Raw genomic sequence first — 16887 nt, forward strand, 5'->3', positions numbered from 1 at the left:
CCGGCTGTCCATCACAGGCCACGCCCTCCCCATACCCAACGCCCCTTGTGGCTCCGCCCATGGGGGGCCGGGCCAGAGTACGCCACGCCGAAAACTTCTCCACCCCCGCGGGAGATTCTATTGGCTGGAAGGCCGTGTGAAGCTACGACCAGCAACCAATTGAAATGCACAATCGCCCCTGTGTGGGCGGGGGTGACCACACGTTTCCTCAGGAGCCAATAGAGAAGAGGAACAACGAAGCGCTTCCCGAGATCGTGGGTCGGCGGAAGATGGCGGTCGCCGCAAGTGGTTGGTGCTTGGGCGAGTTATTGAGGTGAGGAGCGGGTGGTGTGGGCTCGCAGGCGTTTTCCGTGCCGCAGTTGTATTTGTCCTCCCAGTGCGACTAATGTTTGAGAGGAAGGGCTTTCCTTGTCACGAATCTAAGCTATTTTCTCAAGTCCAGTGACCGTTTCCTCTCCCTTTGGGGTCTTCTAGATAGACAAAGAGGCTGCGTTAAAGACTCAGTTTACCGCGTTTTCTTTCCCTGCCCCACTGCTGGCTGAGGGCTCGAGTTTCCCTCCCGGCTTTAGCTTTTTCTTTCTCTTATTCGCACTCCTATTCGTCTGTCATAAGTTATTCGCATTCATTCCTCATTTTCCTTTATGATTGAGCCACGAATCATTTTCCAATCTGTCATGTTCTTTTTGGTGAAGAAGAAACCGGGTCTTCCTTTTTCTTGTCTTAGTTTGTCTTCTTTCACTCACCAGAACTGTCATTGTTAGCATATGTCATTTAAATGTCAAGTTTATGTTGAATCCTCTTCTTGATTTTCCATTGATTTCTTTTCTGATTGATGTAAGAATAGTTATATAAAATATTTCTACCTTGTCGTCATTGCATAGGTAATACGTTGTTTCTTGTAAAAAAGTTAGGAAATAAATGAGCAAAACAGAAGTCTCCAGGAATGCTACCATCCAGAGAGAACAATTGTTAACATTTTGGTGAAAAAACTCCCAGACCTTTTTTCCACATTTGTTGTTGTAATACTGCTGTATTTTACATGTGTTGACTTACACTAGTAAAACAGAAGACCTAGTATATTCTACCTACACAGCTCTTTTAACACCTACATATTTTTGTTCAGGTTGAAATTTTATCATTAATACGATAGCATCCTGAATAGCAGTGTATATGTATTCTCTCCGAAATTCAGGTATTATTTCTTCATTATTGCCCCCTCTACTCAAGTTCTGTAATGATTATTTAAATCATTGGAACAGGAAAGTATTTTCAGAGCGTTCATATTCTTCCCTGCCATTTGAAATATCCCGAACTCCCTGCTTTGCACATAATAATGACTAAATAAAAGTTTGCTGAATGGAATGATTCACTGTTGATTACAGTTACCTTTTCAAAGTCTTGTGTTTAAATATGAGTAAATATTTAATGGCACACATTTTAGTTATATTTAAACAAATTCTAAAATGGTTAATTTTGATGTGCAAGTACTGTAGGATGTTTAATAAATTTCTTTATAGAACCTGTATGTGTATCTTTGAAACTAAGAGACTCAAAACAAAGGACTGCCTCAATTTTAGTCATTAATATGATTTTTTTTTTTCTGATTTTCAGTTGAATAGATCAGTTTGAAAATCCTATCACATTTATTTTCCCACTTAAGTCATTTGAAGGAAATGGCATAAAAATCTTTGGATTCTGTGAGTCAGCTACATTTTAAATTAAACAGACTTTTTGTCTTGTCCTGAGAAAGCTAACTATCCAAGATAATACGGCTTTTATGAACTGATATATTCCAAACATTAAGTGGCCAATCTTACCACTTCTGTCAAGCTCTCTTCATCCTTTACAGCAGTGGTTCTTAAAGTGTGGTCCATAGACCCCTGCAAATCCCCAAGACCCTTTCAGTGGGTCCTCAAGGTCAAAATTATTTTTATAATAATGTTGGGATAACGTTTGCCTCTTTCATTTTGTTGACATTTGCACTGATAGTGCAAAAGTAATGGTGGATAAAACTGTTACTTAGCACAAATCAAGGCAGTGACATCAAACTGTACTAGTAGTCATTGTGTTTCACCTCCATGCACTTGCTAAAGCCAGTTTTTCTTAAGAATGTCCTTGATGAAGCAGTAAAAATTATTAATTTTCTTAAATCTCAACCTTTGAGTACATATCTTTTTTTGTTTGTTTTTGTTTTTGCGGTACGCGGGCCTCTCACTGTTGTGGCCTCTCCCATTGCGGAGCACAGGCTCTGGACGCGCTGGCTTAGCGGCCATGGCTCACAGGCCCAGCCGCTCTGCAGCATGTGGGATCTTCCCAGACCGGGGCACGAACCCGTGTCCCCTGCATCGGCAGGCGGACTCTCAACCACTGCGCCACCAGGGAAGCCCGGGTACATATCTTTTTAATATTCTGTATGACAAAATGGGGGAACACATAAAGCACTTCGACATACCGAAGTAAAATGATTATCTCAAGGAAAACCTCTAGTATGATTGTCTACATTGCAAGTTGAATTAGACACCTACTTTTTACAGGACACAGTTTTTATTTGAAAGACCGACTGACAGACAAACTGACTTGGGTATTTAGTAGATATTTTCTTGAAAATGAATGATTGACCCTGTCACTTCAAAGAAAACAAGTGACTGGGAATTCCCTGGCAGTCCAGTGGTTAGAACTCTGCGCATCCACCGCAGGGGCCACAGGTTCAATCCCTGGTTGGGGATCCCGGAAGCTGTGTGTGCGGCCAAAAAAAAACAGAAACAAAGAAAACAAGTGACAGAATTTGTTGCTAATGATAAAGTTTGAGTTTTCAAGTGAAAGAATTTTGGGAAACTTGTATCTGCCATTCTGACCTTGACCATTTTCCAATACTTAAAGAGAGATTTTCTGATGAGATGGGTAGTAATCTTAACAAATGTGATTTTGGGGTATTGTATAAAGAAATGTGTCAACATTTGGAAACTCTACATTACTCGTGAACCAATATTGCCCAAATAAGTCACAGTGTTACAAAATCACACATACAGAAAAGTTCCATTCAAAGGGCAAGATAAACCAATAGATTTCAGTGTAACAGAGCATGGAAAGGGCATTGATAGGGTTTCAGATTCCATGTTGCAATTGACTGTTAAGAAATTGCCACTTGTCTAATTTGGTATAGTATTACAGAAGAGTATTAGTAGCCAGAATAGGCCATTTAAAAATACTCCTCTCTTTTCCTGCTACATATGTGAGTGAGCCTGGGTTTTCTTCGTATACTTGAACCAGAACAACATATTGTTACAGATTGAATGCAGAAGCACATATGAGAAGCCACTGTTTTCTGTTAAGCCAGACATTAAAAACAATGACACCCTCCTTACTACTTTTTTTGGTTTAGAAAACATAAGTTTTTTAAAATAAAAATATGTTTATGTTATATAATGGATTTCTTTCTTTAATGGATTCATAATTTTTAAAAAGTTTCTCATTTTTAATGTCTAATATGTTAAATATTGGTAGATATTATCAGTGTAACAGTGGTTCTCAGTCAGGTGATTTTGCCCCTGCAGGACATTTGGCAGTGTCTCAAGATATTTTTGATTGTCCTGTTTGGGAGGATGCTCCTGGCATCCAGTGTGTCAAGACCAGGGATGCAGTTAAACATTCTCTAATGCACACAACAAAGAATTATCTGGTCCAAAATGTCAGTAGTGCTGTGGTTGAGAAACCTGATGTAAACAAAAACTGGATGGAGTCCTCAGCAGTTTTTAAGATTTATAAAGGTGTCCTGAGACCAAATCATCAAGTAATGGACTTGTTCACAATAGGAAATCCCGCATGAGAAATTTATTTCAAAACTAAATATCAATAAAATATTTATTCCTCTAAAGAATTTGTATGTTTTCTACTTAGGGACAATGAAAACCATGTAACTACACAGAATATCCCCCTATTTGGTTTGGTCACTAAGCAGCCCAGAACCCAATCTGCTGTTCACTACTGTGTTCAAATTTAGAGCCTGCATCTCTGTGCCCTCCACCCCCGTCTCCAGTCCCCTCCCCACGCCCCAACATACTTTAACCATATACGTTCCCTGGTCTTGACTTTTCATTATTTAAGTTTTAGTATTTTATTGTTTTTATGTCTTGTAGGCCCCTCAAATCCTTTATAAAGGGTAGGCAGCGTATTAAAAAAAATTGTTAGGTACCAGTCATATTAGCCAACCCTATAAGAAAACCATACCTTGAAAAAACAATTTAACATAATTTAAGAGACATCTGAGGAGAAACTAACACACCATTGTAAAGCAATTATACTCCAGTAAAGATGTTAAAAAAAAATTCTTACGCACATGAAGTACTGTTTCATAAGGTTGTGAGAAAGCCAAGATAACGGTTTCTATTATTAAAAGTCTTGCATTTCAGTATGACACATTTGTCGTATAGAAACACCGCCCCCCCCCAAATAAAGACATCTGAGGATGTAATAAAATTTTGTATTCAGTCAACAAATGTTTTTTGACTGCCTTCTCAGCCAGGTATGATGCTAGGCATTGGACCGGGTCCTTTGCAGAGCCTCAGTCGACCTGGCAGTAATAGAGAACCTTGCAGCAGTGACTGGGAGTGAGGCACATGGGAAGACAGTGGTTTCAGGGTCATGTAAAGAGATCAGATGCAAAACTCAGAATTGAACTGGAAAAATCTAAGCTCCATTCCCCTTCCCTCAAAAATTTTTCTACTTGGGAGTTCCCTGGCCATCCAGCGATTAAGACTCTGAGCTGAATTTAAAGGAAACAAATGTCATGAAGAACCTAGGGATAAGACAGGAATAGAGGCGCAGACCTACTGGAGAACGGACTTGAGGATATGGGGAGGGGGAAGGGTGAGTTTTGACAGGGCGAGAGAGAGTCATGGACATATACACACTAACAAACGTAGTAAGGTAGATAGCTAGGGGGAAGCAGCCACAAGGCACAGGGATATTAGCTCGGGGCTTTGGGACAGCCTGGAGGGGTGGGAGGGGGAGAGTGGGAGGGAGGGAGACGCAAGAGGGAAGACACATGGGAGCATATGTATATGTATAGCTGATTCACTTTGTTATAAAGCAGAAACTAACACACCATTGTAAAGCAATTATACCCCAATAAAGATGTTAAAAAAAAAAAAAAAAGACTGAGCTTCCACTGCAGGAGTAAGGGTTCAATCCCTGGTTGGGGAACTAAGATCCCACAAGCCGCATGGCAAGGCCAAAAAAAAAAAGAAAAAGGAAAAAAATTCTGCTTGAGGCAAAGTGAGATAATAAAGATGATTTAGTGTCTCACCAAACTTTTAGCTGTGGAATATTGACTATGGAATATTTCTTTGGATTACATACTGTCATTTTGAGGGTCAGATGCCTTTCCCAGTCATATCTTGTTTAGGTTAATAATTAAATTTATTTTAATCCCTTAACACATATACTGAGTTAGGAGAAAGGTGGCTCAACATTGATTTTTACTGCTGATTAAAAAGAAAAAGTACGTTGAATTGCCAACATGCTGTGTAATTAAAGGGGACCTGCACTTTTGACATTAGATATTTTGTAGCATTAGAATTTTAATAACTGAGTATTTTGTTAGACTCACAAGCTATAAAAATTTTCTTTGCTGCTAATATATAAAGCAGTTATGTGAAAGTAGACTTTAATTTGTAGCCTTTTTTTAATGGGCATTATATCCATTTTCACCCCCCTTTCTCTCTCATTTCAGGTTTTTTTATTCATTATTATTCCCTGGGCTAATTGTATGTGGAGTTTTATGTGTGTGTCTACTCATTGTCCTTTGGGGAATCCGACTGCTGCTACAGAGAAAGAAAAAGTCGGGCTCAGCTAGCAAAACTGGGAAAAATCGAACGGTGATTGCATTTTTCCATCCCTACTGCAACGCTGGTGGAGGAGGAGAAAGAGTGTTATGGTGTGCCTTAAGGGCTCTGCAGAAAAAGTAGGTATGCATCTTTCTTAACAATTTGGTATATTGTTACTATTTTTGTAAAAAATCATCACCCAGAATGTATCTTTCTCTAGTCATAGCCAGGAATTCCTTTTTTAAACTATTCTTCAGTAAGGAAACACTGCTCATATGCCAACCTGTCTTACAATATGCTACTGCATTTTACTTGATAAGATAAAGAAACAGAAAGGGGAAGTATCTGCCCTTTTATGGCATAATTTAGTGGGAATAACTTGAGAGAGTATGTGGAGAAGAGATTGAATAATAAACAGAAATATACCAAGTACTGTGAAGCACTTTAAACCTGAATACTTTCAGTCAATGGTGGCACACAGGAAATAATCTCTCTGAAAGCATCTATTTGATTCTGATTTTGATATCATTATCATTTGGATAGTCTTAAGTAAGTTACCATGTTAGAAAGAATTTGGTGTTACACATCTTTTAATGTTCTAGGCTTCCTTCTCCCCACCCCTATCCCACAAGAAAAGAAAAGGCACAGCAAAATACAGGTTTCATTATTGTTTCATTATATGAGGAAAACTATTGTCCTTCCATGGCGACCCTACTTCCTGGCACACGCCCTTCATTCAGTTTCAGAGTCTTCCCACGTAATGCCCTTAGCTCTGCATTTCTACATTCTTGGCCCTTCTTGGCTTCTAGCCACCATCCCTATGTATCCTCTGCCATCTCCCGTAACTGCCTAAATCCAGAGAATTGTCTTAAATCCCAGCTTAGTTCCCACCTCCTTGAAGCCTTCCTACTGTAGTCCATACTGTTCTTTCCTTCTCATAACACTGCATTAGCCTTGTCTCTAGATTACCCTTGAGGGCAGTGGTCAAGTTTCATGATATCTGTACTCACACTCCCCAGCAACCCCTATTCCTCCTCTACCTGACTGATGAGAAAAAAAATCCAAATAATTAGTATGACGTAGAAGATACGTTTTCATCTTGCTCCTGCCACATTTTGTTTCTCATCCCTCCCGTCCCCTCACACATACTTTGCTCCAGCATACTGACCTAGGGGCATCACGCCCTCTCAAGATTCCTTGCCTTTCCATCTAGTGTTCCTTTTTTTCTGAAATAACCTTTTTCTCCTTAGGTAAGTCCTACAAGTCTTTCCTGACTCAGCATAAGCTACAGTACACTTTTCATTCAATCTCCCTATATTTGGGGAGTGGGGGAAGCGGGGAGGACCTGCTATGTATTGGATTGGCCAAAAAGTTCGCTCGGGTTTCTCTGTAACATCTTGTGAAAACCCCGAACCAACTTTTTGGCCAACCAATATCAAGCAGTGTTCTAAGGGGTTGAATTTAAATGGTGAACAAGATAGATCAAGTCCCTCTTATGGACCTTAGATTTCAGTTGAGAGAGAGACAAGATAATAAACGGAAAATATCAAATGGTGAGAAGTGTTATATAAGAAATTCAAATAGGGTAATATGAGAGTGACTCCACCCTTTAGACTGAGTAAATTAGGTACAATCTCTGAGGAAATAGCACAACTAAATTCTGACCGACAAAAATAGCTGACGTTTACTGACCTTTTACTGTCTGCCGGGCGTGGTTTGAAGTGTTTCACATGGGTTAGGTGACTCAGTCCCCATTACAACCTAGCGAGGTGGTTACTGTTATCCTCATTTGACAGACAGGGGAACTGAGTTCCTAGAGCCCATGTTCTAAACATACGCTTTCCTGCTCGCTTTATGAAAAGACAGTGAGGGTGAGAAAAGAATTCAAAGCAGAGGGAGCAACTGCTGCAAGTCCCCTAAGACTGGAAGGAGCCTGGCTTGTTCATAGAAGGGAATCCAGTTTGGCTGAACCCTGCTGAGCAAGTGAGAGAGTTGGGGGGCAGGGGGGTTCCAGAGGGAGGCGGCGCCCAGTACGCAGGGCTTGAGCGAGCAGGGTGAGGAGTTTAGACTTTATTCCAAGTGCTGTGGAAAACCATATGAGGGTTTTTAAACAGATATTCTGCTTATCTACTGCTGCTTAATAAACCACCCCAAATTGAATGGCTTAAAACAAAAATTTATTATTATTTCTCGGAGTTTCGAAGTTGACAGGCCCTGTTTGGAATCCTTCACGCTCAAACTGTTGCAGTTAGATGGCAGCTGGGGCTGGAGTTGTCGGAAGGCTTCTTCCCTCACAGATCTGGTTCCTGGCCAGGAATGACTGGGTCAGGCATCTCTGTTACCAAGCAGCTTCTCCGTGTGACTAGCTTGGGCTTGCACACAACATGGCTGTCTCAGGACAGCAGGACTTCTTACATGACAGCTGTCTCCCCTTGGAGTGAAGTAGAAAGGTGCCAGTCTCTTAGAGTCTGGGTCCAGAAACTGGCACAATGTCACTTTTGCCATATTCTATTGGTAAAAGCAGTCAAGAGCCCACTGTTACTCCAGGGGAGGGGACATAGATCCACCTCTCAACGGGAAAAGTGTCAAAGATTTTGTGGCCATCTTTAAGCTGCCATGGATGACCATCCTTTTTACATTTTAAAAGGCTCAATCTAGTTGCTCGGAGGGGGGCTAGGGAGGAGTGATTAGATGCTCATCCTTTAGACATCACAGCATCCTGGGGTCTTCATCAGTACACAGCACGTTATTTGTTTATATATCTGTTCTCTCCACTGGACTGAGCTCCTTGAGGATAAAGACTCTCCATCATCCCTTATTCTGTAGAACCTAGTAGCTCACACTAGGTAAGTTAATAAATGTTCTATATGACTCAGAGAATAATTATAAACACAGCCAGAGTGAGGCCAAAGTGTTAAAATCATAAGAATGTACTTTTCCATATTTCCATTATAATTATATCTAATTGAGATGCAGGCACAAGGTCAGCTTAAGACCTTTGTGCATTTCTCAGATTAAAAACACTAATGCTTTAGCATTTATGATCCTATCTAAAGATACCTTTAGTGAATTTTAACTCTTGTTTATGAATATTTTATTAATATTTCATTACCATTATAATGCTGAGAAAGTTGTCAAAATTTTTGAAGACTTCTTAAAAATGAAAATGTCTCATTTATAAATAAGTAATTTTGTTGATGTCTGCTGGAGGGAAACTCTTAGTGAAGGGAAAAGCAAAGAACTAGAAGTCTCCTTTGGAGGACTGACATTTTAGTTGTAGGGCAGTGGAAGACCCAGGAGAGAGTGGAGTCAGTAAAAAACAGTGGAAAACATTTTTTTAGTCTAAAAATAAGCTGCTTTATGATTGTGAGAAAATAATTATCTACAACCTAAACTGATTTTAACCTAAACTAATGAAATTCTTAACTGTTACATTCTGTTTTAGGTATCCTGAAGCAGTTTATGTTGTTTATACTGGTGATGCTGATGTCAGTGGTCAACAGATACTGGAAGGTGCTTTCAGAAGATTTAACATCAGATTAACGTGCCCAGTGAAGTTTGTTTTATTAAGGAAGCGCTACCTTGTGGAAGATTCACTCTATCCTCATTTCACACTGCTGGGCCAAAGTCTGGGATCCATTTTTCTTGGCTGGGAAGCTCTGATGCAGTGTGTTCCCGATGTTTACATCGATTCTATGGGCTATGCTTTCACGCTTCCTCTCTTTAGGTATTTAGGCCGTTGCCGAGTTGGAAGCTATGTTCATTATCCCACCATCAGCACGGACATGCTCTCTGTAGTGAAGAATCAAAATGTCAGATTTAACAATGCAGCCTTCATCACCAGGAATCCTTTTCTCAGCAAAGTAAAGCTTATCTACTACTATCTATTTGCTTTTATATATGGGCTTGCTGGTTCTTGCAGTGATGTCGTCATGGTCAATTCTACTTGGACGCTAAACCATATTCTCTCACTGTGGAAGGTTGGGAATTGCACTAATATTGTTTATCCACCTTGTGATGTGCGGACATTTCTGGACATTCCCTTACACAAGGAGAAGACCACCTCAGGACATTTACTGGTTTCGATTGGCCAGTTCAGGCCTGAAAAGAATCATCCTTTGCAGATCAGAGCCTTTGCTAAATTGCTGAATAAAAAGGAGGCTGAGTCACTTCCTCCACTTAAACTTGTCCTCATTGGAGGCTGTCGTAACCAAGACGATGAACTTAGGGTAAACCAACTGAGAAGGCTTTCTGAGGACCTAGGAGTTCAAGAAGATGTGGAATTTAAAATAAACATTCCATTTGATGAATTAAAGAATTACTTGTCTGAAGCAACAGTTGGTCTGCATACCATGTGGAACGAGCATTTTGGGATTGGTGAGTTTGTCCTGTAAACAACTTGTTTGGTGCCATGATATATACATTTTAGGTGATTTTGATAAAATGATAATATTCCGGAAGTTTTCAGCAAGTCCTCAGTCTCTTCCCCGAGTCCACCAAGTGTGCTTTCCTCATTTGAGACCCTGTAAAACATATAATCAATAATAATAGCTAATGTTTCTTGACCACTCACTGTGTGGCGGTCACTCTCAAGGTCTTTACAAGTATTATCTGATTTAACTCTCTCTGGAACGTCACTTAATAGGTATTATGATTATTTCCATTTTGTAAACTCAAACACAGAGAGGGTTTAGACCTTGCCTAAGTTCAGTCACACAGTAAGAGATGGAGCCCAGATTCGAATTGAGACAGCCTCTGCTCTTAACTGCTGTATTTCCTCTCCCCACCTAACGCCATCGATGTGCTGGCTCAGAGTCCTGGGCCTCACGCTAATCCCACTGAGGAGCCACATCAGAATCTCGGGGTGGGCCCAGGTGGAGGTGTTTTGGGAAAGCCCCTCAGGTGATTCTGTTGTGCATCAAAGGCCGAGAACCCCTGTCTCCAGGTAGGCTCCTCAGAAGAACCTTTCAGTTCTTTTATTGATTGTGTGCTCATTACTGGAATGGCCTCAGGTGTTCAGTTTGGACAGCCGTGTGAATGGTGGTGGCTTTCGCCCACAGAGGCCTCCAAGAGCAGAGGCAGTGAGGGGCTGAGTTTCGAGCACGTGGAGTGGAATTGGCTGAGGGACGTGTGTGTGCCCAGCGGGCCTCGTACGTGTGAGTCTGAAGTAAGGAGAGGGAGCTGGCCCAGGAATACAGGCTGCAGAGTTGTCCGGGTGGGTACTGCAGCCCGGTGGGCGTGGATGTGCATGTGGACGGGGTGGCCTAAGGGGAGTCTGTAGAGCAACAGGAGGCCGGCAGTGCAAAAGGCTGAGAACAGTGAGAGGCCACAAGTTGGCAGAAGGGTAGCCAGTGAAGGAGAAGGAAGGAAACCAGGCAGAGTCATGGAAACCAAGGGAAGTGAGGGTTTAGGGAAGAAGGGAAAGGGCGACAGGTTCCAGTGCTAACCAGATACTGGGCAAGATGAGGGCATGGGGGGCGACCTGGGCGAGAGCAGTGTCGACGGAGGAGTGGGCGTGAGGGTCACTGGTGGGGGGCGAGTGGAGCGCTGAGCGCAGCCTACGCGGGCCCTGAGTTATCTGTGAGAGGGAGATGGAAGGAGAGACACGGGCCAGGGGCGGACTTGTGACCTGGAGAGCAGGTGTGTGTGTGTGTGTGTGTGTGTGTGTACACCCTCACAGAGACTTTGTTCTTACGAGTTTGAGCTAGCTTAAGGGCTGATAGGAAGGGGCCAGTAGAGAGGGAGAAGTAGAGGGAGAGGGTAAAATTGATTAGGTCAAAGTCTCCAAGAAAGTACAGAGGAACGGTATCCAGCCTGGAACGGAATATTATGGTGTAATCCATATTTTTCAAATAAGAGTTCAAATTAAAGCATTAGCAGAAAATTCTGTAGAGATTTCACCCGTGTTGCAGAAACAGTTGTTAATGATTTAACTTCTCTCCTGTGCATCTAGGATGATATCAGCCTGTACCATCCTTTGGAGAAGTAAGAAAACAGTAAACCAAATCATTTTCTGAAGGGCTTAGTTCTCTCTAGAAACATGGGTAAGAAAGGCTGGCTAGAATAATTTATATCCTCACCTACATCATTTGGCAGAAACTAATCAAAACTTTCATTTAGTTCAGCACTGCTATTGGGCGGCACACAGTTGTCTCAGATTTGCCAGAAATTCAGGCAGTAACAGAAGCACCAGCCTTACTTAGTGTGCCTCACGAAGATGGCTTACTTTTTTCCTGTTTTGTCCTAATGCTGTAATTTGAACATTTTGTTTTTGATACCTTTTTTTTCTAATTCAGGAATATTTTATATTTTCAAATTATTTAGGAATTCTTTAATTAGAAAAATAAAGGCAATGGGATTATCTTTCAGGTTCTAAAAGTACCCATGAATTAAATCACTCACATCCCCCTCTTAAAAAACACAACAAAACCTTAAATCACATTGCTGTTAAGTTTTCTTACAGTAAGAAATAAGACCAACCTGTGCTAGAGTACAAAAACCTGAAATTCTAAAAAAACAAAAAAAAAAAACCCCGGAAATTCCGAGCATGAAAATAATTTATTGATTAGACATCTGGTTTATTCAAGCATAAGGCCTACCAAAGAGAGAATTAACACAGCTCATGGAATAGGAAAAAAACCCCATCCAGCACCTGCTTTGTCTCAGTTTTCCTGGGGACAAAATTTATGCATTCTGTACTACAGCCTCACCCTAAAGCATTCACATGTGCTTGATATTAACTTGAATAGGATGTGAGAAACTTTCTGTACACTCAATTTGGCAAGTGTCATTAGTGATGCAACTTTCAGAAACATTCTTAGGCACAAGAAATAGCGCTGCCTGCAGTGAGAGTCTTTGACAAAGAAAAGAGTATCATTAAATATAATCTTACAAATAGGAAGAAAAATATACACACTTTTGCCAATGGATTGCTTCACATATCAGGAAAAATGTCACAAGCAGAGATTTTCTTTCGATGAGATTAAAACACCGATATTCAACTTTTAATGTTTTGGTATCTTTTTTACCCCTTTTTATCTTTTAATATCCACTAGCTATCTACCATCTTGCTAATAACATTCTCTAGTCTTCTTTGCTTTATTATCTGCAGTATATTTACTTTTTATAGACTATTCTTCTATCTACTTGTCTGTTTTAGTAAAGACAAGTAGCATTATTATGAAGCTTTGATGACTAAAAAACTTAAAATTATTTTCACCAGGGAAGTTAAACGAGTGCATTTGTAGACATACATTTACTTAAATCGCCCGTGAATCTTAAAATTTGCAAAGGGTTCTGCTCATCCTTGTTCTTATGAACACATTCAGAAACTTAAAAGACGACATTTCTGTTTCTCAGGAATTGTTGAGTGTATGGCAGCCGGCACGATTGTCCTTGCACACAATTCAGGGGGCCCGAAGCTCGACATTGTCGTTCCTCACCAAGGCGAGAGAACTGGCTTTCTGGCTGAAAGTGAAGAAGACTATGCTGAGACTATGGCCCATATTCTTTCCATGTCTGCGGAAAAGAGACTCCAAATCAGGAACAATGCTCGTGCATCTGTAAGCAGATTCTCCGATCAGGAGTTTGAAGTGACATTCCTAACGTCTGTGGAAAAATTATTTCAGTAATTCCGTATCTGTACAAACTAGAGATATTTTATATAAAATGGTTAGATACCTTCATATGTTAATATTTTTCTAAACTCATTCCCTATTGTAATAAAGTTAGTCTAAGCAAGGCCCTCAGCAGTATGTATATAACCAAGGTATTTATTTCAGTGGAAACAGGCAAAATTACCTAAGTGGAAAAGGTAACCTTATATAGTTTAAATATAAAAATCTTAGACTAGTGTTTGGTCTCAAATTCTGAAAAATATGGGTCTGAAAGAAAAAAATGAACAATCTTAATTTTGGTATAATCCATATTTTTAAAATACTATTTATCAAATCACTTTAGAAATCAGGAAAGAGAATTTCCTTTTAGAAAAAAGGAAATATTGGGGGGAAAATGGGTGATTGATAATTGATTAGTACTTTAGAATTATTTTGACATTTTTGGAACACAGAAAAATTCTGGTACGTTTAAATTCAAGCAATATTGTGGATAAAATTTTTGAATCTATCTAATGATCCTCTTAAAAGAACAAAAACTTTAAGCAGACTTAATCATGTTCTAAAAGCATGTAGTCAAAAGACAGGCTCACTGTGATTGCTCTATGTGTGTGCGTGGGCATGTAGAGACCAGGGTACTGCCAGTAATCCTTTCCATTAACTAGGTATTTGTGAAAATAGTTTTATGTTTAGTACTATCAGTACATTTTTTGGACCTCTCATTATCCCTTAACATTTTCATGTCCCAGAGGCTATAAGTCAGCTTTTTGAAGTCATTCAAGAGGTCTGAGTCAGAACATCGCGGTAAGTTGTTTTTCCGATATTGAAGGTATAATATTTGGATCCATCTACATGGTCTCTGTAATCAGCATCGTGCATTGTAAGATAGTGAGGTGGCATGTTGAAAAGAGCACTGGACTAGCAGTAGAGTAGCTGGATCTGACCTTAGCTTCATCATTTACAAACATCTGACCTTTTGACACTAAAGCTGCTTCCTAATCGTTCTGAGTGTCAGCTTCTTTCTCTGTAACCTGGAGATGGTAATGGCTGTCCTCACTGCCTTTCATAGTTGTAAAGAAAACAGGGAACACAGAAAGTATGTGAAAGTACTTTGAAAATTATAAAAGTTACTTTAAAGGTAACAATATATAGTAAATGTCTTCTAGAATCCTATCTTTATCAATGCATTACGATCCTTTGTAGATTCTTGTTACTAAGCCAGTAACTAGGAACCAGTATAATTTAACAGGACTCCTATCCTGAATAACTAGCATGGAAAAGTGAATATATACATGTGCAAATATGGCTGTTGAGCCTATAACTTTTGACATTTTCTGCGTACATAATCAGTTCCTTCTAGTTCAGTAAATTGACCTCCTTCACAGTCTGATACACCTTTGTGTTATGGGCATTTGAAAGAGGTACGTTTTTCCTTTCCAGTCTCCTCTTGTCCATTCATCAATCCACCCAGCTTCGTTATCTGCTTCCAATTACATTATTGATTCGTCTGCAGGCCATCTTCTGTCATCAGATCAAAAAGCACCAAAACAGAGTCCCAGGATGTTCTGACACACCAGAGTAGCTTTGTGTTGGAGAGTATTCAATTTAGAAAAGAAAAACTGGTGGAACTTGGAGCTGGAAGGAGCCCTACAAATTCTCTAGTCCAATTTTCTCTTATTTTCAACTTTACAGACAGGAACAATTTAAAGAACTTTGATTCTGTCAGTATCACAAAGTTGTTTAATGACAAAATCAGGATTACCACCCGGGGGTTCTGACCCCCCAGCCCGGTGCTTTTTCTTATCTTATAGCTAGTCTTTGAAGTACGATTTATTACCATTGTCCACTCACCTTACCCATCTACCCAAAGAAAATCATGGGACTGAAGATAAAGAAATTGAAATGGACAGAGCAAAAGTAGAGGATATAGGAAAGGAAGAAAGGATTCTGAAATTCCACAAAACATTTTTTAAGCTAATTTCTTCAAAATGATTTTCATTTATCACAAACCTATCATTAGAAAATTTGCATATATGTTTCCTTTCAGTGTTCCTAATGTGGTGTTAAATGTTTGTTTGTTTCTGAATACTTGATACCATGAAGAATGTCAAAGCAATATGTCAGCTACTGTCTGCCTGGAGAAATTGAGTGACTGTTAATTCCTGTAAGACACTGCTTTTGAGTGGTCCAAACATGCTGTTTTGAACCTACAGCAGTGGTGATTCACATTCTTATTTCCAGTTGTGCATAACAAACTACATGTTACATGTTCTTTGTATAGTAATTATTTGTATCTAAATATGATTTAGATTTAATAGGTACAAAGTCTATATCTAAGTAAGATCTAAAGAAGTGGTTTTATTATCTTAGATACTTTTCCCAGTACAGTGCCTTTACACCCCTCATGTAGTCTCCCAATTCTGAATTATTTATTATCTACTGCTAATATTCCCAAGCTCCACATGCCAAGAATTTTTTTTAAAGAAAGAAAAAAGTTTTTAAAGGCAAAACAAAACTGTTATGCCTCTTGTACCCAAGAATAGGTTGTCAGGTTTAATAGATTTTTTTAAATGAATATTATTTCAGACATATAAAATGCTACAGAGCTTCATACACTTTAATAATTTTCAGGGTATTTTACAAAGTCATATTCCAGACAAAAATATGAGATAGGTGCCAGTGTGATTATCAGTGCTTTCAGAATATTTGTGTATTTAATTATGTAAATGTGCCCTAGACTCCAGAACTATGATATGAATAAATAAATACGTGAAGGTGTGTCTGCTAAATGTGTCAATGGGTACAATGAAAAAGTTACTTCCCACACTACTATATATAAAATAGATAACTAATAAGAACCTACTGTATAGCACAAGGAACTCGAGTACACTCAATACTCTGTAGTGACTTGTATGGGAAAAGAATCTAAAAAAGAGTGGATATATGTATATGTATAACTGATTCACTTTGCTGTACAGCAGAAACTAACAGAACATTGTAAATCAGCTATACTCCAATAAAAATTTTTTTAAAAAGTTACTTCCATTAAACCACAACAAGAAGCTATGCAAATTACTAGAATCAAATTATGCCCATGTGATTTGCCCTACCTCACCCACTATTCCTCTTTCCCGACCCAAATTAAGGCCACCCTTGGCTTTGGAGAAGCATCAGTTCCAATACTCTAGTGCTGTGTGCTCACTCGGATCATGCATAACTGTTACAAGACACTTAGAAGGGAGGTTAAGGGTTGATAACTCTTCTTGGTACTATTTAAAGAATGATCAAGTTGATAGATATCATACATAGTTACCAAAACGCATGATTTTTCTAACAAAATTTATTCTAAAGACATATGCAGGTCTGATCAATAGTTTCAATTTAACAGATGTAGCCAAGCCTAAAACCAGAGTAAAGTAATCAGAACTGGGCCTCAAGAACATGATTAA

General features: G+C 39.5%; 1 protein-coding gene across 1 annotated transcript; it reads left to right on the forward strand.

Moving 5' to 3' along the window:
- The first annotated feature begins 252 nt into the window (after positions 1-252).
- Positions 253-16322, forward strand: ALG11 (ALG11 alpha-1,2-mannosyltransferase). Its single transcript, XM_024755607.1, has 4 exons — positions 253-313; positions 5732-5962; positions 9271-10202; positions 13185-16322. Exons 1-4 carry the CDS (start codon positions 270-272, stop codon positions 13454-13456), a joined length of 1479 nt encoding a protein of 492 aa, XP_024611375.1. The 5' UTR covers positions 253-269; the 3' UTR covers positions 13457-16322.
- The last annotated feature ends 565 nt before the right edge of the window (positions 16323-16887 follow it).

Source organism: Neophocaena asiaeorientalis, unplaced genomic scaffold (genome assembly GCF_003031525.2).
Source record: "Neophocaena asiaeorientalis asiaeorientalis breed wild unplaced genomic scaffold, Neophocaena_asiaeorientalis_V1.1 scaffold59, whole genome shotgun sequence".
NCBI lineage: Eukaryota > Metazoa > Chordata > Mammalia > Artiodactyla > Phocoenidae > Neophocaena > Neophocaena asiaeorientalis.

Excerpts from the sequence above, each read along its gene's own strand:
- ALG11 (XM_024755607.1), top strand. The coding sequence starts at position 270 with ATGGCGGTCGCCGCAAGTGGTTGGTGCTTGGGCGAGTTATTGAG. Across the intron at positions 5,963-9,270 it reads TTAAGGGCTCTGCAGAAAAA|GTATCCTGAAGCAGTTTATG; the intron begins GTAGGTATGCAT and ends ATTCTGTTTTAG. Across the intron at positions 10,203-13,184 it reads GAACGAGCATTTTGGGATTG|GAATTGTTGAGTGTATGGCA; the intron begins GTGAGTTTGTCC and ends TCTGTTTCTCAG.